Genomic DNA, 25,873 nt, shown 5'->3' on the forward strand with positions numbered 1-25,873 from the left:
ATAACCGAGCTATAAACCAATTGATTTCATAATCAAACTAAAAAAAATAAAAATAAATAAAAATAAACCGCAATTTCACAGATGAAATCAGAGTAAATCGCAGATGAGGATATTCCATCTGCGAATTTACCCTACAATTTCAATATATATAGAGAAAAAAAATATACAAGCAACTAAAACACAGTTGTGTTTTAACTGCTTGTACATTCACAGATGGAAAGCCCATTTCGCAGATGGGACTATTTCGTCTGCGAAATTGAGAGCTATTTTTGCAATTTCGATTTTTTTTTGTTATTTTTGTAATGTAATTAGTATAATTGACTATTTTTGGCATTTCATGTTTATAAGGTTAGATTGACATTTTCCTAACTAAAATATACGATTCAAGTTTTTAAAAAGCTCATAATTATTTTTGAAAAACTATAAAACTTAGACAAAATAAATATGCATAGCATGTTTATTTTGGTGTTAAAATAGTAATCGGTTGGAGAAGATTTGGTATTATATTATTTTTTGTATCAATTTGTTGTAAAATAATAGCTTTATGGGAAAATGGTCTTATATCAAACAAGATTTACATAAATCATAGATTAATTACGTTAACAAAAAAATAAACTATTATCACGCCATGTTAGACTTTTAGTTGAAGAAAGAGGATAGAAGGCCTCCCAAAATAACTAGACCATGCTAGTTAGATTCACTCTCAACTCTTTTATGTTAAAGTAAATTACAATGTTGTTCCTCTGAATTACTTCATAGGTTTAGCTTGTCAAAATATTGTCAATTATATTTTAAACCATTGTAAAAAAAACATACGTTTCAAAGCTTTATGATAGCAAAAAAGGAATGGGCCCGATTGGCTTCTGCCATGAAAACGGGTCGTGATGAGTAGTAAGATTTAGAGTTGTAAACGTAGGAAGGCTGGGATTGTTGGTTGTGGTCGGGTCACATTCATAACATTAACACCTTGAGCAGTTGCCTGTTCTCATTAAATACAACAAAACTAATATTACAACTCTTAATTTAAGATGCAAAAAGAAGAAATTAATTATTAGCTTTACCTCATAGTAGGAATTAAAGTTGAAACGCAAAAGGAAACGCCTAAGGAAAGGAGCTCGTTGGCTTCCCGCAAGCCTACTGCTACGCAATATCGTGTATAGCGAATTTGATTTCATTTTAAATTCCTGTATTTTATGTTCATCATCAAAATAAACTAACTCAAAAAATATGTTACTATTATTATTGTTATACCGGGTTTAGATTACCTCTGATATACGTTCCAATTCATTGATGTTTTTTGCATCATCAGTTTCAGTTTGATTTTGAGTTTGTTGGTTTTCAATCTTCCAGCAAAACTGCAAACACAGCTTCATGATTCCATCCAATATTCTTGATACCGATCCAATATCCAAGAACGATTGTGATATCAAAGCCGACAAGTATCTACATATTCACATTCATTCACCCATTACCCATATTTTTCTTTTGTCAATAAAAAAACTAAAACTGACCATATTTATAAAAATGGTCACTCACTGTTGATGGAAGGCAACCAAATCAGTGAAATCACGAGACTCCTTTATATGAGCTACTAATATATCCCATTGAGATTCTATCACATCCACCTGATAAATACATACATACCAATCACACATAGTTATAGATAAGAATGATAATATTTGTAAAATTCATATTGAGATTAAGTTCAAAGTTTAGAGTTCATGATCACCTGTATATAAAACTGAAGATTACGTATCAAGAACACCATTTGCTCTCTAACCCACCACATTGGTCTAACACGGTGTCGTTTGTGTTGAGATGTTTTTCCCTTTACACGCTCACTATGACTTTTCTCAAAATCCAAGTGACCTTGTTGCATTACAGATGCCCATGATTTCTCCAATTCCATTTGTGTTCTTTTTAACCGTAGTAAATACTGAAACATCCTTTGGTACCTACAACATTAAATTAATACAACTTTTAACTTAATTGTAATTAAGTTATGAATGTGAAATTTAGTGAATCAAGAATCAAGGATGAATACCTTGTAAGAACCTCTTGTGTGAAGAACAACTGTAAGGGCCAATCAAGTGAATATTCAAGGGAAATACCATCCCAACCATCCAAGGTTGTCTCCGATGATAATGGACTAGGACCAACTCCACCAACTTCACCAAAACCGTTTGGTGCTTTTTGCACGTTTGCTTGAGAAGACCTAACGTTCACCCTAAAACCAAGAATAACAAATACATGTAAACGTAATTGTAAATGTAAATGTAAATGTGTAAATGTAAATGTAATGTTGATTTACCGCAAAGCGAGTCTTGAAAAATATTTATCATCGTCACTGATTGTCTTTGCTCTTGCCTACATATCACACGTGTGAGAAATTATAAACAAAAAGATTTATTGTAGAAAAAGATAACTAAATTACCTGCCGAAAGGGCACCATAAGGTCAGCTTCAGCACTCGACTGCCGAGGTGGTAGGCGCATCAATTCACGACTCCCTTCAAGAAAACTCTGACATACATACGAGTCAAGTTTTTCATTGGGGTGATATATATATATATATATATATATATATATATATATATATATATATATATATATATATATATATATATATATATATATATATATATATATATATATATATAAAAGTTTAAATAAAAACAATAAACAGAATGAGTAAAAACATTATATTTATGTTATTGTTCTACAATAAATGGTGTATATGTGTATTGTTGAATTAATTCTAATATGAATATTAATGTTTGATTATTCAAAATATTCATTAGAATGTTATTATTCTATTATAAATTTATATATGTGTATTTTTGTAGTAATTTCTAATTTTAATTTTAACAAGTGAATATTTATTAATTTAATGCTGGATAATGATATAAAGTTGTACGTACAAAATTTATTGCAAAATAATAACATAAAAATAGTGTTTTTATGTTTTTTCACATTATTTACATAATGAGGTAAAAGGCTTTAATGCAACATTTACAATTACTTTATGCATTAAAAAAAATAATCTAACATACAAATTTTGGTGATTATTTCATTTTAGAAAAACCACCACATGCATATGCTACTTATGAAGAAGCTCAAGAAGAAAGCATGGCAACTTTGTGTAGAGGTTGTGACTACTTATATTTCTCTTCTAGTTTTGGTGCATAAGACTGATAGGTGTTGGCAATGCTAATACCAGCGTTATTAGGGAAAAGACAAAAAAAAGGTGTTATAACGTGTTATGGTGGTAATGAGGAGCAACGCGCAGACTAATAACGTCTGATTACGGGGAACGGAAGCGGTGTTCACGTGTTATAACACCCAATAATACCCCTTGGGCGTTTGCCCATACCCACCTCCCTAAGTTATATAATGTTTTTATGTAACGATCTCAAGTACATTTCAACTTCTTGCATTTCCCTTTTTATTTAGGCTATATTCTAGAACAACAAAGCACTTTTCATTTTTGTATACCCAAATATAGCCTCCTTGTACTTCAAATTACAATATTTGAATAAGAAAAAAGAAATAAATGTAAATAAATACAATAATATTCAAATAATTGCCTTTCCCTTTTTATTTAGTGTTATTTTGTATAATTGCATTTTTTTTTCTCATTACTGGCCTAATTCATCCAATTCAGACTCCAAGAGCTGGCTAGGGCTTCACTCGGTCAAAATATTAGTAATTTAGTAGTATAAAGAGATAACCGATAAGCCTAATGTTTAACACAAGTTTTTTTATCAAGTGTGTGGACAGTGGACACATATAGTTGTAGACCATGTAGTTTTATTGGGTTATATATATATATATATATATATATATATATATATATATATATATATATATATATATATATATATATATATATATATATATATATATATATATATATATATATATATATATATATTATATTATATTTTAAGTTAGCTTTTTATGAAATTTCTAATTATATTACACGAAGTTACTTAAAAACTAATTAAAATATATTTCAAAAAGGTGGTCTATTGACCTAAAAACTTATATGTCGTCAAATTGGGTTATGCCAATAATTTTGTGGAATTCATTATTTATTTTTTACGTTATAAAATTTTGAGAGTTAACTACATACAAAATGACGATCATGTCCTATTCTTCTTTATCATCCATCACTTTTATTTGAGCTTCAAGACCCTTAAACTCTAAAATAAATAACAAATTTTTTATCACATTATTATATTATGATGTTAAGTAGGTATTTATCTTCCATACTTAATTTTCTTGCATGATAATTGTATATGGTATTATCCAGAGGGATATTTGTATTAATGAAACCTAACTAAGAATTCAATAGGAGTGAAGTGTGTATATATATATATATATATATATATATATATATATATATATATATATATATATATATATATATATATATATATATATATATATATATATATATATATATGAATTTGTGACCAATTACCTGGACAAAATCACCTTTTGCTAGAAGAAAATAATCTTTGATGGCTTTTAAATGCCCATTTAGATCAGCACGAACAACCACAAGCTAAAAGTTTTGATTAAAAATTGTAAAATGTTAGATGCTTATTAACCGAAGTGGAAATGTAAGGACAAATAAAAAACATGCCACATGTCCACCTGCCAAAGATGACTTGCTGCAATAGCTCTTATTGAACCAATGGCCCCTTCAAATGATCTTTTATGGAATTCTGACGACTCCTGTCAAAAAAGAATGTACATCTTTAGCTGCAATATATATATATATATATGTTAAGGTTCATTTGAAGTCATTCTAATTTTGTGAGAACGTGAGATCAAATCTAAAAATAATTTTAAAATTCAAAATAAATAGAAAAATCCAGAAATTCTTTTTTTAAATATTATTTTCGGAACTTGAATTAACTAAAAAAAAAATAAAAATAAAAATCCCGTTTTTTTTTTGAAAAATACGTGAAATATTCTAAATAGAATATTACACTGACATATTCTAAAAAATAATTTTAAAATTCAAAATAAATGGAAAAATCTAAAAATTCTTTTTTTTAATATTATTTTCGGAACTTGAATTAACTAAAAAAAATTAAAAAAATCCTTTTTTTTTAAAATACGTGAAATATTCTAAATAGAATATTACACTGTACATATTCTAAAAATAATTTAAAAATGCAAAATAAATGAAAAAATTAAAAAATTCTTTTTTTAAATATTATTTTCGGAACTTGAATTAACTAAAAAAAAAAAAAAAAAAAAATTGAGTCTCACGGTTTCACAAAATTAGGCCGTCTCACATGAACATATATATATATATATATATATATATATATATATATATATATATATATATATATATATATATATATATATATATAAACCTTACTATGCCATTTCTAAAAATAGATTTAAGATGTCCAAACCATTAAGCTAATAGTGCAAATCATTAATCTAACATTACAAATAACAATCAATAACCCTTATATAGTCCAACCTTATAAACTAAAAGTATAATTAAATAATGCATCAATTTTAACCAAGCCCTCTTTAAGAATCGACAATATTTGCTGATATTGTATCTCACCGACTTTTCCACCAACATTCACGGAGGGAATCTTTATTCATCTCAAATTGCTACTGAATTCATTCTCCTTTTATTTCCTTCTCTCTGATAAACTCTTCTCCGGTAGCCGCCATCGCTACGACCACCACTAACACTAGACTCTGCCAATGTCATACACCCTTCGTTCCCACCATCACTATCGTTATCTCTTTATCTGTAATTGCCACCAGAACCATAGATTCTATACCTTCCATTGATACCAGCAACCTTAACCCTAACCCTAAGCCGCCTCTACCATTGCCACCAGATACCGACAATATCATACACCATTCACCAGAAACAATCATCTGATCATGAACCAAAGTGCACTACCAACCGATCTCCATTCTCACACCGCCAACCGTCTTTGATTGTCGTCTCCACCCAGTCTCCCCTCTCGCAACACTTCTCCTGCAACGAACCCTTACCATGATCTGTCTTTGTCTATCTCTAAACCCTTAATCTACATACACCACAACTCATCGTCACTGACAACACCATCGCCCTCACCCTGCAACCAATCGTTGCCTAATCGCCGATCTGTACAAGAAAAGATAATACATCTCTTCTATATTTGATCGTTTTTCCATACAAGTATATTCAGTTGTACCAGTTTGTTATCATTTATTTGCATTTGATTATCATTTTAATTATCATTTCTTCTGTTTTCTTTGGCTTCATTGTAATTTCTAAACATTAATCCACCTCTTCTATATTTTATTTGAAGGCTTTGATGTAAGTAAAAAGACCATACAGGTAAAAAATGATGTTCACGAGTCTTAGTTTGATGGTGAATGGGAGTTCACAAAGTTGTTGATGTGTGTTGATCTTAATCTTGATCTTGGCACTCCTAAAATCATTAAACTTATTGTGAGTGCCACCATTTATGTCAAATTTGTCACCTTTTTGTAGGTTTATAAAACTCATATGTCTCTACCATAAAGTGGGTTCTACTCAAATTCTTCCTAAAGGATTTAAGCAACATAAAATCGTTCATGAATTGTTAGTTAGGAATAAATTTATAATTTGAAAATGTATTCATGAATCGGTAAGTTTAAAATCTCAACTTTAAGAGATGTGATGGATTTCCAATGTGTTTTTGTTTTATAAATTGTGTGTGTTTTGTTTAATAGGAGAGAGATTTTTCTGGTTCACAATTTCTCTTTTAGTTTAATCTAATAATTTTTGACATAATATTTAAAAAAGAATAAGTAAGGATTATGTTTATAATTGTTGTCAGTGTTTGCTTTGTGTCCACAAGAAGTAAAAGAATGGTGAGACACTTCTGGAATCGGTAAACAAAGTTAGCACAAAATCCTTTTCCATGTGAGTAATATTTTACCTTTTATGTATATTAATCATGTTTTCTCGACAATTATTAAATATGTATTAATCGTTCATCATGCTAATGCAAGGTTGTGGTTGCACCATGTGGTAGAAAAGCATTTCAATCGAATTGAGTCTTGCTGTAATTAAGTAAATGAGGGTCATACAATTAATCGTTTTCCATAAATTCTCATATTGTATCTTGGTTGTAATAATTTTTTATATCTTTCTACCATGTTTTTTTGACATGTCACAAGAGCCAAAACCACCCACATATTTGTTTGAAGAACAATTGTTTAGGCAAATAAGTTATTATTTGGTATTACTGTGTTCTATTTTATTTTTATTGTATAATATTATAATAGTGGAATTATATTTAGGATGCATTATACATTAAAAACATTAATTACATCACTATAATATGGGTACAACAATGGCTAGATTTTTTTTTTTTTTTTTTTTTTTTGTGAAAAAGAATATTCGATGATTTGTTAATTAAATTTTAGAGTTTCAATTGTTGAAAAGCATATGATCATGTTATTTGGTTTGTGAAATGACAAAAAAAAAAAAAAAAAATTATGATTTTTTGTAAAATACAATCTCTAAATAGTTCCCTTTTAGCATTTGTACCATATTTACAATCAATGAAATGGAATATCATTACTTTAATTTTAATGGTTTGTATATCTCCTTAAACTACATCATATTTTTTTTTATTTTGACATAATTTTCTATTAAGTGTGTTTAATAATATTTTGTTTCGTGGAAAAACTTGATTCATAATAATTATATGTTATTTTCTTAAAGAAATTAAAAAATAAAATGACATTTTTAAGTTTAGGGGTGTCTCTTTTAAATCTATTTATTTACACTAAATAAAGTTAACCTAAAACATTTTTTTAAACCCAAATTAGAAACGCATGCTTATTTTAACCAAAAAAAAATAATATATAATTATTTTAACCCAAAAAAGAAACTTACTTTATAATAAAAAATAAAAACGAATTTTATTTTTAATCTAAACTAACAAGAAAATATTAATAGAAAATCATAATAATATAGAATTATTTTAACCCGAAAAAGATACATACTTTATAATAAAAAATAAAAACGAATTTTATTTTTAATCTAAACTAACAAGAAAATATTAATAGAAAATCATTTTTGCTGATGACTGCTTGTTCATTGATTTATTCTCATATAATTCTATTATTTTTGTTTGAACTACTTACACAATTTATATTTTTTGCCACATTAAACAGTTTATTTCTATTAGATATTTGATGTATAATGTTAAAAATAACGCTAAAGTTGGATTCTATAGTCTTGATATTTACTTTTTTCTGGAACATAATATTTTTGTAAAAAAAAACATATTGCCAAAAAAACTTATTCTCCGTCATCGCTTTGTGCGGGTAAACGGCTAGTTTATATATATATATATAGATGAATAAGTACCTGTAGATTTTTAAGCATTGAATCAATCTTATCAGCCTCTGATTGTGGCAGTAGTTCATCTCCTACTATTGTGTTCAAAGAGTGTTCCTTCTTTAAAGATTCTTTAAATGTCTGTGGACCTGTTGTTTGATGAAACAACACATCCACAGACTGGAATGAAGAACTTGGATTTCTAAGAACCCTAATTGCTTTTCCAGAAAAAAGAATAGATTCTGCTACACACACCGGTATATATTCTGGCAACATCTCCTGGAGGAAAAATTAGGAAATTAAAAAGTTTTCTGAGTGTAAAATTGATTTTTAAAAATAAACTACAAAGTATGGCATACCAAGGAGATATTAAATCCCATGTACCAATCACTTATAGATCCATCACCAATAGATTTGTTTGCAATATTTTGTAGTTTGTTGGTATGAGACGTTTCATGCTCGAGATTTTTTGGTTGTTGCCTAAAAACATTAAAACCAACATCGTGTTTTATAAATTCACCTACTCTATTACATTGTACCATAGCTATGTGAAAAAACTAATTACCTGCTGATGAAAAATTCCCCATATTGATCATGAAGAATCCCATATACCATCCAGTATGTAAGTTGATTGTACATGACTTGATGTCCATGCCAAAGAAGCCTATGTTTACAACAAAAATAAAAAAGTTGATTGTACATCATTTGAAAAAAAAAAGTTATTTAGATAATATATAATAGATATCATACCTTTGAACACATGTTTGAAGCTCTGGGACCCCACAATGACATCGTTTATGTAGAAGGTTAAGAAGTTTACCTCCATAGATACCATCCCGATCGATCTCTAGAATCAGCTCATAAAGAGGCGGAAAGAAAAAAAGAAACTACAATAACCATCCATTAATGAGGGTTCAAACTTTAAAGAACATACTCTAAAAACAAAAGGAAATTATAGCAACCTTATTGAGGCCTTGAGTAATTGTAGCCAAGATGGGTAGAGAATCAGACAACAATTTCTGTTCAATATGCAAAATAGTAGATCTGTAAATGGAAAGAATTTCGGATATTCCATTTGCAATAGCCCTCCTATAAACACTCTGATTATCATTAGCTTCTTTTGATAACTCAGAAGTGCGTGATAAAGGAGACACGTTCCTAGACCTTATCCAGCTTAAATTTCGGGATTTTGTGGCAAATCGATCGAGTTCACGGTAGTAAAACCCCAATGTGATTAGCTTCTCAATGATATCCCTGCATCTCATTAGCAACCACTCGTTACAACAATAAGAACAATATAGTAACTATGGATTTCATACAACACATAAGCAAACACATTGTTCCATTAAATACAGAAGGATAGAATCCAATTTTAGGTTGGTTGTAAGTCTCTTCTTTTTTCCTTCCATGTGGGAACTGTTCATAACGTTACACCAGGATGTAAGGGAGAAGAAAATAACTACACATTTTACACTCTTCTCACCCAAAGGATTATGATCAATCTTCCCAATGACCTTCATCTCATAGTTCTAATTCTTAAAAATTTATCAACGTAAGGTATAATAACCTACAAATCAAAAATAAAAGGGAGAGCATCAGGGTATAAGACATACCTCTCCTCGGGTTCAATAAAGGAGATGTCAGGAGCAAGCTTAAACGTACATTGATCAGAAATGGAGTCGTTCGGCGACAAACCAACAGATTCTTGGCATTCTCTCTCGTCAATAATTAGGTCTCCAGTGTAGCCTAACAAGGCCAGTAGGAGTTCGTGTAACATCTCGAACCATCAATTTCTCTTCTCAGATTGAGATACTAAATTTGCTTAGAACGTCGGAAAATTGAAGATGATTTTTAACATAAGAAAAGTTCATTTATTTCAACACCTTTTTACCTGAAAGTCACAACGAAAGACTTTTTTTTTAATTAATTTGAAAATGTTTCAAACCACAACGTACGTTACCTCAAAATTCAAAACATTAATCCAAACCGATTAGAACGTAGCGGAAGCAAAAATTCTTTAATTTAAATAATAAAAAACGTGTCCAAGACTGGTATTGATAATAAAAATCTACTACCCATTGGCAACCCCTCTCACCAATCCAAGCTCCTAAGATACCTATACCGATTGCATGACACAAAGTAAAAGTAGCAATTGCTAGCCACTATTAAGTGAGTTAATAAATATTGCATACAATCAAAGAAGGACATACATATACATCACAGATCAACGTAGCATCACAAATTAATAAAACATCTCAAATCAACGAAGGCATCACATATCAACAAAGTCATCACATACTAACACAAGCATCATATATCAATGAAAGCATCACATATCAACAAAGGCATCACATGTCAATAAAGGCATCACACGATAGGCATTAGTCTCTCACTACATCCTACCAGAAAGGAGCTACATAGTTCACTAATCGTGTGCCCGCATTGTTGTATGCTCTAAATGACTCATGACTTCCACCTGAAACATTGACCCCAGACACCCCTTTTGCTACTCCGACTGTGAGAAAGACAAGTATTTTGTGGTGTCGTTCATGATTGGTACCAATGGTGTTGCACACCCATGACACTTCCTAATCCAACATGATGTTTGTACTAGTCCTCTACCATAGGACCACACCACTCCAGTCTACGAACATTGTGGTTATAGTGTATGTATATCATGGGTTGCGGGATCTTCTAGATAGACCAGGCGACTGTCAACACAATGGCTTAAGCTCTTTCCTATAGGTCCTGTTTTCAACCTATTAGGCAACACTAAGTATCCAGATAATGTTTTAGGCAAAGTATTATTCACTACCCAAACCCATTACGCATCAACCCATACAATTCCATAAAGTATCATATTATGCATGCAATGATGCAGTAGCACCCGATCATAGCCTCCTATTGGCTGAATTTTTTATGTTTTGGTCAATTGTTTACTTCATTTGTTTCCTATTTGAATTACGTTAAAATAATAAGAGATTTAGTGGAAGATAATATTTGTTTACAAAATATATCTTTAATCTAAATCTTAAGAGTTTTTTTTTTTTTGGAAAGTTGAGTTGTCTTTTTTTTTTTCCAGGGTTATAAGTTTTTTCCCTGTAGCACATTCAGGGGAGGTTTTTTTTATTGATAATAAAACATCAAGACTTCCATTGTTCTCGTTTTCTTCTACCTTGTGATTTTCTGGCCATTTGATTTTGCTAGCTTTTGTCATCATGCAATTTCATAGAATCAACCAATATTATAATATTCATCAAAGTCAACAAGTCAATAAAACATAATTAACTAGTCATATTTTCAACCAAAGTCATGCTAGCATATCATAAACATCATACTCATCAAAATATGATCAGATAATCAATTTAAAACACCCTAAGAATGGCAACTAGCATACAATTATATCAAACAAAAACATAGATACACAATAATGGTAATATATGACATTAAGTTGATCAATTATCCATATATGAAATGTTTTTCTCGACTTATGCACACTTAGTGAGTAAAGCTACTAACTCACCTTAGCCTTGACGAATCATTTATTAACTTCAAGTTTTGAGCTCCCATGAAGTTTTCAAGACCTCAACTAATCACATATACCGTCAAGTTATTAAGTGCATTCAAACTCTACAAATTTAGCTCATTATATATTAGTTTTGTATTAGATTTTTTTTTTTTTTTTAAATAATTCTAGCCAAGACCCATGTTTAGTGTTTGGATCATAAAACATAATATATAACTTCAAATGGGATGATATACGACTTTCTGGAAACTAGACTCGATTTCCTATAATTTTATTCTTTTAGTGATTCTCTCTAATTCGGACCAGAATGGCCTCTACAGGCCACGCAAGATAGGTCAACGAATCTATTCAGATTTGTAATTTTGCCAAAATCAGCAAACATGTTAAGGCTTTAGCCAAGGGGTTAGGATTATCCAAAATTTCACCCCTTTGGCCTTGAACAAGTATATTAATAAATGAGTAATTAATAAAAACACCAAAAAAATGACTAAGGCATGATTAAAAGGAGAATGTTATAATCATACCAAACACATAACTCTACATCCACTCTTTAAGAGTTCATTAAGCTCTAAATTGAGACATATATGGGATGTCTCTTAGGTGGAATTTTAGATAAGTATTGCATGAAAATAAGATCATTAACTTAACCCTCGTGATGTGGTTTTTGAGCAGAAAAATACAAGACATAACCAAGAATTTCAAGACTTTTCAAACTAGATGTTGACATCTTTTTGCTATGAAACAACCAAATATCAAGACACTTGGGGCTGTTTTGAAAGCCTTTTGAATGGTTCAAAACAAGGTCTTATATGCAGGAAATCATTACACATGAAGTCACTAGAATTGTAAGTAAAAGAAACATGAATTATGACACACACACAAAAAAAATGATAATAATAATAAATAAAATTGGACGTCACAATTCCAACCAATTCACTAGTGATTATATCAAAACTCTATGAAAATGGAGACTCACTAGTAAACGAAATATGAATTATGACACCATAATCGAACTCACAAGTAATCACAAGCATGGAAGGTGGAATGAAGGAGATTAATGGAACAAAGATACACAACCAAAGCTTCATATTTTTTACCTAATCTCTACCAATTGAACCATGAAAACGTGAGGAAGAAATTTAAAGACTAACCAACGGGAATGATCAGATTCGTAGACTCGATTGGAACCACAAATTGGAGCTCACAGCCCCTCTCCCGCCGATCGACACAACGCAACAAAAAAAAAAAAAAAAAAAAAAAACGATCGTTGCTTGCTTCAACTCGCACGTTTCTTTGCTCCTGCATTCGAGATCGCTTCTTTCTTTCTCCTCTGATCACGAACATGTTGCAACCAAAAACGGACGAACCCTTTAATCTAAACACGTCGATTGAATTCATGGCCCATGGAGGAGTTTTAATCCGATTTTGCAACTTGATCCCTAAAGTGTCGTAATTAAATTTCAAACACCCCTAACCCTAATAACATAGCAATTTAAGTTTCTTTTAATAACCCTTTAGCCCCTCAACTTCAATTATATTCTTTTTAATGAATTATATTTGCTTTATTTTTTTTCCATAAAACTATTTAATTAAATAATTTCTTCTTAATTATTATATAACTCTTTTAGATATTAATAACTATTATTTTTATTTTAATTTATATCATTATATAATCTCAAAACAGAAATAATTGTATAAAAATAAACATTCGTATACAGAAGTTCGCCAACGGAAGTAATCAGGTCGTTACATGATCAACAAACATAATCAACGCCATCTACCTAAATTTCGAAAATTGAGGTATTGTTTTGAATATTGTGGCCCGTTAAAGCAAAAACTAGCCCAACCCAATTATTGAAGGTATTTTTTTTCTGGCTTTGAGATTTGCCATTAATAATTTAGCATGTTTGAAGAATGTGAAACTTTTTTTAGGTAGTGTCTAATTTTAAAACGTCAACTATATGCAATTCGCATATCATACATACTTATAAAACTAGTATTTTTTTCTTGAATATCATGCATTTGAAACCCTCTTTTTTAACTTTCTTTTACCACATTCATTTGAAACTTCCATGACTTTTCAATTTCTTTACAATAATATTATAAATAAATTAAATAATGTTCTATAAACAAGAAAGAGTGTTTTATTACAATATCATCATCTCACATTGATGGTGAGAGTAAACAAGAGAATGTTTCATTTTCTATAAATATGAAAGGTTGTGAAATGTTTCAAAGGGGCCAAACCATGAGAACTTCCTCATGCCTACCTTTGTAGGATTTTGAAAGTATTATTTGGTAAGATTATCTATATTGGCAAGTATCCAGTTAACTTTTAGAATTCTAAAAATGGTTTTGAACTAAATTTTTTCAGGTTTAAACTGTGTTTCAGTTAGAAAAAAAATTATGTAGTTGAGTATATTGAGTTGAACCGGAGCTGGATCATTTTGGACCGATAAAGGAATCATTTTCCTTTCACAACAAACATTTAAAACTCCCATGATTTTTCAAATTATTTATAATAATATTATAAGTAAGTTACATAATTTTATATAAATATAAAAAGCATCTATCTAAAACTAAAATTATAACTGTTTGAAAGATCAATTTGATTCGAAAGCACGAAATATATACAACCGGGTTTCACTAGAAAAAAATAAGTAGTTTGGTATATTTAGTTGAATCGATCCGAATTTGATCTATTTTGACTATAAAAGAAGCATTTTCCTTTCACTACATACATTTGAAACTCTCATGATTTTTCAAATTGTTTCCAATGATATTTTAAAAAAGTTACATAATGTTATATAAATATAAAAGAAAAACATCTACCTAAACATAAAATTATAATTGTTTGAAAATTCGATTTGATCAAAAGCAAGAAATGTATACGCAGATTATATTTTATAAATGAATTCTTTTTATAAGGAACTTTTGAATCTTGAAAATACATACATACAAACTTTTTATATTAAATACCTAACTGAATTTATGATTTTAGAATTAAACAAAAAGTTATTTAATAAAAACTTACTTTTTGGATAGCAACTTACGAGATTATAGAAAAATGAAACTATTGAACCATAAACAAAGGGTAAACAAGAGAAATGGAATGAATTACTAAATAAGTTGAATAATATTTTATAAACAAGAAAGCGTGTTTTATTACAATTTCTTCATCCCACATCGATGGTGAGAGGAAACAAGAGAACGTGTCATCTTCTATAAATAGGAAAGGTTGTGAAATGTTTCAAAGCGACCAAACCATGAGAACATCCTTATGCCTACATTTTTAGGATGTTGAGGGTATTCTTTGGTGGGATTGTCTTTATTGGCAACTGTCCATTTAAGTTTTAGAATACTGAAAATGGTTTTGAACAAGATTTTTTAGGTTCAAAGAGAGTTTCAGTTGAAAAACCGTTATGTAGTTTGGTATATTGAGTGGGATCGGTCTGAGTTTGATCAATTTGGACCGATAAAGGAAGCATTTTCCTTTCAGCACATACATTTGAAACTCCCATGATTTTTCAATCGGTTTATAATAATATTATAAATAAGTTACCTAAACATAAAATGATAATTGTTTGAACAATAAATTTGATTCAAAAACACAAAATATATACAAACCGGGTTTTAATAGAAAAAATGTTATGTAGTTTGGTATATTAGGCTGAATCGGTCCGAGTTTGATCAATTTGGACCGATAAATGAAGCATTTTTCTTTCACTACATACATTTGAAACTCCCATGATTATTCAAATTGTTTATAATAATATTATAAGTTACATAATGTTATATAAAATAAAATAAAATAAAATAAAATAAAAAAAAAAAAAAAAAAACTACCTAAACATAAAATTATAATTGTTTGAAAAATCAATTTGATTCAAAAGCACGAAATGTATACTCGATTATATTTTATAAATGAATTCATTTTATAATGACATTTTGAATCATGAAAATACATATAAACAAACTTTCTATATTAAGTACCTAACTAAATTTATGATTTTAGGATTTAACAAAAAGTTATTCAATAAAAACTTAATTTTTTATAACAACTTACGAGATTACTGAAAAATGAAACTATTGAACAATAAATTTATTTTTATTATTTAATATATTATTTTTATTATTTAATATATTATTTTTATTATTTTATATTTTATTTAACAAAATAAAATTATTGGCAAATAAAGAAATGAGTTTAATTCAAATGTCTTCATCCCACATTGATCGTATTATCGTATTTTCTACATAATGATAATATATAATATAAATGTTTTAATTTAATATGAAATTATTATTTAATAGATAACAATAACGATTTATTTATTTTTAAAAATTATTTTTTTCTATTTTAATCACATAACTTTGTATATGCAAAACAACTTCAGGTTTCAACCTTATCTCTTATAATATAGTTCAACATAATAATAATACCTAAAAATTATTTTTTATATTTTTTATGAAATTATTATTTAATTGTTAATAACAATGGTTTAGTTATTTTTAATACAAAATATTTTTTTTATATCCCACACAACGCACGGGCATTCGCCTAGTGATCTTATATAACAGAAGGTAAATAGACCAAAATTTTAAAACAACTAATGTAATTAAAATGTTTTACACATTATAATAACATAAATATGCCTATACAATGTTCAGGACTAACAGAAAATGATCACTCGACATATCGTAAAAGAGAAAATTGTACAAAATGTTTTTTTTTATTATTATTTAATAAGCTGTGTGTGCGTGTATTTAAATCTTATCTTATTGAAAATAATGTTAAAGATTTAGCTACGTCGGATGAGTATTTGTTAATTATTCAAATAACCATCAAACTTATTATTTTTTGATACTTATTAATGGATAAATGAGTTTGAGAAAATTAAAAAGAATATGGTATTATGGGTGTGTTCGATGCGAAGCGTTTAGGAGCGCTTGAGAGATTCTAGCTTTTAATTTTTGACAAACGCTCCGTTCTTTACAAAAAGTCTCATTCGACACTACAAGTTTCTAGCGTTTAATTTAAACAAAACGTTCAAAATCCAAATGTTACTTCACGTAGCGTTTAACAAAACGCTACCAACTACAAGCTATATGCTTCTTGTTATAAGATACCTGCTACCAGCTACTTTTGTCGAACACGCCCTATATGTAAACTGCTTTTGCTCCTTAAAAGTTTAACTGATATATATAATCGTTATTAATCAACATTTTAAATATTTTTTATAATAATAAATTTAGCTCTGTATGGTTTTAAAAAGTTCAACGTATATTCAGTAAATAATAAGTTTTTTTCTTTGTTGATAACTAGGCGCCCTGGATCTGTTTCTTTTTTGTTTTAAATTTAATTTTTTGGTAATGTGCTATAACAGATTTCACAAAGATTACCAAAAATACATTGCCTGCAACTTGATGAAGAGTTTTTTTTAGGGTTATAATGGTAATTTATATATATATATATATATATATATATATATATATATATATATATATATATATATATATATATATATATATATATATATATATATATATATATATATATAAAACATAGCAAAACCTTGAGGTAGTTTGGATAAAGAGGGCTATAGGTATGCTGCAATATGGTCTAGCATCAATGATTTAAGCTGAACCTCTGTGTTCCGCATGCAAATTATGATTGAAACTTACAAAAATGAAAAAATTGTTGGTATTTTTAATGTTATTTATGAAACTTGTTGTATCAAATTAAGGTATAATATAGTGTGAATTATTTTATTTTTTAATAAATTCTAGAGCATCATTTAAATTTCGTAAATAAAAATAGGATTTTCAATCAAGTTTCATGGTTCATTAAAACTGAGTGTCCATTGACTGTTAACATAGATGAATGACCTCTACCTCTGCTATAATTGGTTTCGACTCTTCTATAAAGGTAACATGCATTACAAGGCTCACTTGTTGCATGTTTTAAAAGGAAAGGAACTATAAAATGTTTTAATAGACATAAATGAAAATAAATTGTCAATTCGTGCAGCTAACCTAATAATATTCCATAACTGCATTTGTATTTTGTACGCTACAACATTGGCTAATACTTGTGTAAAATTCCAATTGCAAATAAAATATGAAGATAATGTTCATAAATAACAATAGAGAGTTTATTATCTCATGGTAGACTAATGTAAAGACCATTACCATGACAATCTGCGTTTCATAAAATGAATTTTAAATTTCACTTTGGAAAAAGAAATGACTATGATGCAATGACACATTAGCTAAGCAATAAAACCTACCAAAAGGAAGTACTCAAATTCCTTTAAGAATGGTTTTATTCCATTCAAGGACATAAAATAAACAACTTTTCATATTAGTGGAATGGACGATTGTAACACCTTCCCCGGCTGTTGGCAAAACGCCGAGTTGTAATGGTACATAGATTTTCCAAATCGCGGAGCGCCAACCATAACTACCTATTTAATATAAACATATATGTCTTCGAGCTGATAACATTTTCTTGACTTGATCTTTACTCCATCCTGGAAGCACATGCCATTTTTGAAAATGTTAACTTGATAATGGTGAGTTCATAGGTTTTGAGGTAAATGTACAATAAACTCTTTTGAAAACTTCCTAAAAAATTTATAATTTTTAAGTTCCTAATTTTCTATGTTTTATTATATCACCTCTTATCTTTTTAGGACATTCTACTAATCCTAATTTACTATCTTTGTGGGATATCTAATGATCTTATCTTGTTATCTTTTAGAATAGTTTATTAATCCTAAATTACTATCTTGATAATATATCTAACGATCCTATCTTGTTATCTTTTAGGATATTTTATTAATCATAATTTACTATCATTGTAGAATATTTAACGATCTTATTTTACTATTATTGGGCCATATGTTAGGTTTTGATTCATAGTTTAACTTTTGAGCCTTTGGATTGGGCCTTGAGTTGAATCAAGCTAAGATAGAGGTAAAGCAAACCTTTTACCCCAACCTTGGACTTATGATTTTTTTTGTTGGAACCTAATTATTAATTGGGTGATGTTTTGATATTGACAGTTCGGGAATCTGTCATCCAGCAGTTGGGGTTGTGTCTGTGGGACTTCAGCAGTGTGAGGTGACTTACCTTCCACTATAAGTGGGTATAAGGCACCAAGGCCGACCCACTAGTAAGAGTTATAGTAGAGATAATTATGTTTGTGATAATTATCTTGTATGTTGCTATTTGTTATGATTATGTGTTAGTATGTTATTATGTTATGTGATATGTGATAGGAGGGGTAGGATAGACCCCAGTACCAGTCGAAAGGAACGACGGGGTAGTTAGTACCCAATTATGATAGATGGATTATGATATATGTGTTATGATATTATGTGGTAGTGGTAGGGGTGAGATAGTCCCCGTTATTCGGTTGAAACAGACCGAAGGAGAGGCCGGCACCCATATATGATAGGTAGTTATCTGGGTGAAACAGATCGAAGGGGAGGCCAATGCCCAGATATGCTAGGCAGTTATCCGGTTGAAACAAACCGAAAGGGAGGCCAACACCCAGATATGCTAGGTAGTTATCCGGTTGAAAGTGACTGAAGGGGAGGCCAACACCCAGATATGCTAAGTTGCTATCCGATTGAAATAGACCGAAGGGGAGGCTGACACCCATATATGCTTGGCTATGTATGTTACTGTATGGTATGTGATATGATCGGGAACTCACTAATCTTCATGCTTACGGTTTATAGTTTTGGTTTCAGGTACTCGTTTTCAAAGGAAAGGAGTCTGCTTGATCGCAACGCATCACACTAGGGATGGGTCTCTTACTAAAAAGGATTATTTGATCTCTGTTGCATGTGGATATATTCATGAGGTAGCTAGTTGACATTGCTAGGAATCTTTCAACAACTGAGGACTGGGTGAGTTCGGGAACCTAGGAAAGCCTATGATAGTTTCAGTGGGTTAGTAGTGAGGTCTAAAGAGACTTGGGTGTACCAGTTTGAGGAAGTGACTTGGAGGATTCAGGAGGATTGTTAAGGAAAGTATGGATAGGTGTGGAAAGTAGTATTAGACCCGTACTACTGAAAGCACGGGATCTATAATCGAACCGTTGAGAGTCTTGGAGAATTTGAGAAGCTTCGGGGAGGAGTTTGTGACTTGGTTTGGGGACATAGGATGTTACAGTTGTTGCAGCTTAATCATTGGCAAGTGAGCTAGCGAGCATAACAAGGTTTCAGACCTAGGAGGATATGACTTTTAAGTCTAAGGATGCGAGATCAATTTGGAGCACTTTAAGAATAGAGGGTTGTGTCAAGTGCGTATAGTAGAGGGTCTCGGGAAGAGACCCATGACTTCTGATCATCAGGGTGAAAGACCAGCATGGCTGGAGTCAGGGCAACACGTACAAGAAAGTGCACAATGGAGTTTGTCGCTCCAAAGGTTTAGGATGCTACATGGTAGCGAGGTTGGTCATGTCAGCAAAAGGTGACCAAGATTCCTCCAGATGTTGCGGGTATATCATATTCTACTGCTGCTAGATGGATGTTAAGAATACGTATCACTTTGGAATTTTGATTGAGTTTGGACAAGTTAGATCTTGGGCCAGTTCTCTTCCATTGTTAGCGTTATCAAGGATTGTTATATACCATCCTGCATGCCGAAAAGTCCTTGATCAACCCACGGAGGGATGCGTCTTGCGGAGTGGGTTCTACGTGTATCGTTATCATTCCGGATCTTTTTCGGGATCTATGTGGGATATTATTTAGAGGATATTCAGTCAGGGTTAGAGTGATAGTTCTCCAGTGAAGTCAGCATTCAGTGGTTCTATTATGGTTCAGGTATGGTCGACAATTGTCTATGGATGAAGTTTGGAGTTTAAGGAACTACCATTGCTAGGGAAGGACTAGTAGCATGAAGATAGTGGAGTCCGTTGCGAGTTTTAGAAGCATGGGTGTTCGGTCATTGGATGTTCAAGAGAATTTCACTTCTAGCATGGGTTGTGTTCGGTTAGAGTTTAATAGTGCTGTGAGATTGGGGGTGGGAACGAGGATTCGTCAGCTAGAGTGAATATTAAGGCCTTCAATTAACAGCATGGGAGATGGACTGAGGTGTCAGACTGGATCAGATTTCAAGAGTACTCTTCAAGATTTCAGAGGATGGGCGATCTTAAGGTTCTGATGATAACTGATCGTTAGCATTGGTAAGCTCAGATTGTTGGGAGTGGACTATTAGGAAGTAAGAAGGATTGGGAATCCTTCAATTCTCACGTACCGTGAAGACTTAGTCAAATCTAAGTGGGGGAGAGACTTTTTGTAAATTTCTCAAAATATGAGTTCTGGTTGCGCGAGGTGCAATCTCTTGGGCACCTTGTCAACCAGAAGGGTATTCTGGTCGATTCGGCCAAGATAGAGGCTGTGATGTAGTGGGAGATTTCGAGGTCTCCAACTGAGATTCGGAGTTTCTTGGGTCTAGTGGGTTATTACCGGAGATTTATATGGGACTTCTCCAAGATTATGGTTCCTTTGACTCGACTGACCAAGAAGTCGGTGGCCTTCTGTTGGGGGCCTGAGCAGCAGTCAGCCTTCGAGACCCTCAGACAACAGGTTTCGAGAACCAGGTTAGAGCTCCAGTTAGGACTCAAGTTCTGTTGTGTGTTAGGTCGAGTGCATGTTCGACCAATATGGAAAGTGTTGTAAGACTACGTGGGTAACTATATCATCCACTAGCAATCAGGTAGTATGGAAAGTGTTGTAAGACTGCGGGGGTAGTTGTAGCATTCACTAGCGGTCAGATAGTATGGAGAGTGTTGTAAGACTGCGGGTGTAGCCATAACATTCACTATCAATAGGGTAGTGTAGGAAGTGTTGTAAGTATGTGGGTGTGGACATAGCATTCATAAGGGTTGGTAGATAGTGCTAGACTGTTGTAAGTCTGTGGATGTAGTCGTTACATTCACTAGGTTAGTAGATAGCATGAGCACGTTGTTTTGATGCGGAAAGAATAGTAGTACCTACCAGTTCGAGTGTAGTAGTGAAGATATGGAAATCCACGGAATGGCTTATGGATTTCCCCAGAGGGATTAGATCTGGTTAAGCTAGTGATAAGACTGTAGGAACGTCACTATAGTTATGACATCAGGGAAGCAATGGACTGCTTAAGGATGTGTGAGATAAGGCTACCATTGGTTTGGTAGCAATCACTTTTAGTCTTGGATTTGATGATGGCAGGATTCGACGAATGGACCCGATCGGTTAGATCAGAAAGTTATTAGAGTCGTTATGGCATTATAACTAATGGTAACTGATTCTAGAGAAGGATTTCATTCAGAAGTCGTGTGAGGCGACTAAGTAGGGAGTCCTTTGGCTCTGCAGCCGGGCCAGAACCCAGTATTTTAGATGATTTGCGAACGAATTGAGACCAGGGAGGTCTCGGTAGATCTTGGAAAGCAGCCATGTTGCAGCACGCTATTTCAGGAAGCTCATTGTTTCATACAATTTCAGTTTTTTGGGTAGTATTAGTGTTTTGGGTTGTAAGTACGGACAGAGTAAAATATTGTTTGGGTTGTGCTAAGTCACTCAAAACGGGATTATCTGAGCCTTAGCCAAGTATAAGTGACCAATAGGGATACTTAGGTTGGTGATCATGTTTATAGTGGGAGCCTCGAGTTATCAGAAGTTGAGGGATAAGTGGATTGGGTTCAACGATACTGCTTCAGTATGAGTGATCTGTCAGGGAGTCAGACCACCTCGAGACTGCAGATTTCAGACGTAGTAGATGTGATTTTGTTGCAAGGAATTCATTCATTTTTGGTTTTCAGAGTTCGATAAGGGATGAGTTGGTTTGCCTTAAGGCTAGGGTGTACCTAGGATTGTGGCCATGTTACTTGAGTGGTTTGGCATAAGAAATGGTAAGGAATGATTTCAATGACGAAATCTAATTTAAGTGGGGGAGAGTTGTAACACCTCGTTTATTTAATAAATACATAAACAAATTAATGAATGAATAGTAGCCCTAAAATTTATAATTATATAGCAAGGTGTGATTTCGAGGAGTTAATTGGCATAATTTAGAAGTCGGTGGTTAAAAGTGTAAGTTACAGATTAGTTTTGTCAGTATTTATGAAGGCAGGGACTAAATGGTAACTTATGGGACTTCATTTGAAGAGATTTTGGGGCTAAGGGGTTGTTTGGTAAATTAGGGATCGAATTTGAGAGGAAATATGGAAGCAGGGGTGTAATTGGTAAATATTATACCTAGATTGTAATGGATTTTTAATGATGGGGTTAAAAGGGTAAAATATGGGCTGGCTTTGAAAGAAAAGGTAAAGGGAGAGACTATTTGTGACATTATGGTAATATGCTTAAGGGTGTCGGGTATTTAGTTGTACATAACACTAACCCTAGCGGATGAAGGAGCAGCCGCCACTCTCAATCCTTCAATCCCCGATGTCGCACCACCCTACCCCTCCCACCCCAACGCTGTCGTCTCCACCATCGAACCACCGCGTCCATCCCATCTGCCGACGAGGACATTCATCGCTACTGTTTCATTACCACCGAACCACCGATGACCGATTGTGACCCCGACGACGGACGAGACCGTTACCACAACTACTGTAGCTGTTCTCAATCACTCTTCTTCGTCTTCTTCTATTTATTCCGCCGACTGTTGCCTTGCCTTTGAAGCGCCTTCCATTTCAATTCGTGGATTACCGTTCCATCACCCTTCTCTTCGATTGCCATGCACCACCGCAAGGGTGGCGGTGGTTAGACGCATTTCCAGCGGGCACTCGCGTGTGTGGACCTGTTACTGTGTAGAAGACCAAGAGACAATGTCGCCACCACCGTGAGGTGGTGGTTGTCATCGCAAAATCACCGCCACTATCGCCTCTCTATGATTCTGTCATCGCCTATTGCAATGTGAAGTGTGTGTATGCGTGTTGTTTGGGGCTGGAAAACCAAGCAAGCCACCACCACCTACCACCATCGGCCACCACAAGGGTGGTTATGTGTGTGTGATTATTTTGAGTGTGTGTGTTTATTTTGGTTTATTTCATTGTAAAATTGTAATAGTGGCAATAATAATTAAAAGAAAACTCAAAACCACCACCGTGAGGTGGTGGGTGCTGCCTCATGCCGCCACAAGCCGCCGTATTGGGTGGTGGTGTGCTTGTTGTCTTTTGATTCGTTGGGATGTTTGGACAAATGGACTAAAACCCTAATAGGCCTAATAAAGCTCTAATGGGTCTAATAAACCCTAATTTATCTAAGGACTTGGTATTGGGCCTTTTGGGTTAGAATTGGGTGAAAACCCTATTTTGGATATATGGGCGTTGGACTTATCGGACCCATATTTGGGCCATTGGAATGGAATTGTGAATTACACCCAATCACACCATATGACTGATCTAGTAAAGTAATGGAATTAATGGATTAAGTCTTTAATGGGTTAAGTGAGAAATACTTAACCTTAATCGTCATTTTATGTGAAAATCCTAGTTTCACTTGGGCTTTATGTTGGACCTTTCTATTGAGATTTGGTGATTGGGCTATTAATGGGCCATCCAAAATTAAGCATATGGACTAGAACAATTTAATGGGCTTTAGGGTAAGGCCATGTAAGGGGTTTGGAGTCAATTTGGAAAATTAGGTCATAGATGGGCCATAACTGGGCCTTTATGATTAGAAGATATTGAGCCATTAAAAATGCCAAATGTTTGGACTGGACTAAATGGTTGGGCCTTGGAATAAGACCAGGTAACGGTTTAGGCCTAATTTGGAAAAGTATGTCATATGTTGGGCTTTGATTCATAGTTTAACTTTTAGGCCTTTTGATTGGGCCTTGAGTTGAATCAAGCTAAGATAGAGGTAAAGCAAACCTTTTACCCCAATCTTGGACTTATGATTTTTTTTGTTGGAACCCAATTATTAATTGGGTGATGTTTTGATATTGACAGTTCGGGAATCTGTCATCCAGCAGTTAGGGTTGTGTATGCGGGACTTCAGCAGTGTGAGGTGAGTTACCTTCTAGTATAAGTGGGTATAAGGCACCAAGGCCGTCCTACTACTAAGAGTTATAGTAGAGATGATTGTCTTCGTGATAATTATCTGGTATGTTGCTATCTGTTATGATAGCCAACACCCAGATATGTTAGGCAATTATTCGATTGAAACAGGCCGAATGGGAGGCTAGCACCCAGATATGCTAGCCAGTTATCCGATTGAAAAAGACCGAAGGGGAGGCCAGCATCCAGATATGCTAGGCATCTATCTGGTTGAAATAGACATAAGAGGAGGCCGGCACCTAGATATGCTTGACTATGTATGTTACTGTATGGTATGTGGTACGATGGGGGAACTAACTAATCTTCGTTCTTACGCTTTACAGTTTTGGTTTCAGGTGCTCGTTTTCAAAGCAAAGGAGCCAACTTGATAGCACCGCATCACACTATGTTTTCCGCACATGAGATCTTTGGGATTACACTTTGATATGGTTTTATGATAATATGTATTGATTATTGGCACTTTGGTTTTGACATGAAATATTATTATGAATGTTTTTATACTGTTGGTTTATATAAAAACTTAATTAAAATGAAAATTTTGACCTTGAATTTCAGGATGTTACATTCAATTCCCCTGACACCTTTAGAAACAACATAATTCCATGCACATGTAATCATCACTTACCCCAAAGCATATCTTATTTTCAAAAGAAAAACATTTGGAAAAAGGTATCATTTTATTTCTTACAATCTCATGTATCGACAGAACTTCATCTTCACTAGGTTTTGTAGTAATATAATGTTATTTAAACAATAACAACTCTAATATTTGCCTCCTTGTTTTAGGGTTTGGATCTAGAATTGTCTTTATAAGACTCTTTGCTCCTTGAGTCATCTATATATGCATACGCAAATCTCCTTTGCAAATATTGGAAAACCCCAATTCATTACACATTAAAGAATCAATAAAGATTA

The 25,873-nt window shown here is 32.4% G+C and overlaps 1 protein-coding gene across 1 annotated transcript; it reads right to left on the reverse strand.

Annotated features, from left to right (window-relative positions):
• Positions 1-747: 747 nt before the first annotated feature.
• Positions 748-13,114, reverse strand: LOC145017193 (gamma-tubulin complex component 4-like). The gene is made up of 17 exons (XM_078975261.1): positions 13,047-13,114; positions 9,983-10,260; positions 9,332-9,623; positions 9,120-9,256; positions 8,935-9,033; positions 8,729-8,849; positions 8,400-8,648; positions 4,661-4,741; positions 4,485-4,568; positions 2,435-2,521; positions 2,312-2,367; positions 2,045-2,227; positions 1,730-1,955; positions 1,537-1,625; positions 1,266-1,443; positions 1,062-1,184; positions 748-979 (listed from the first exon to the last, which is right to left on the reverse strand). The coding sequence occupies exons 2-17, from the start codon at positions 10,144-10,146 to the stop codon at positions 899-901; spliced, it is 2,250 nt and encodes a 749-aa protein (XP_078831387.1). The 5' UTR covers positions 10,147-10,260; positions 13,047-13,114; the 3' UTR covers positions 748-898.
• Positions 13,115-25,873: the final 12,759 nt, after the last annotated feature.

Source organism: Lactuca saligna, chromosome 9 (assembly GCF_052625555.1).
Source record: "Lactuca saligna cultivar CGN05327 chromosome 9, ASM5262555v1, whole genome shotgun sequence".
Taxonomy (NCBI): domain Eukaryota; kingdom Viridiplantae; phylum Streptophyta; class Magnoliopsida; order Asterales; family Asteraceae; genus Lactuca; species Lactuca saligna.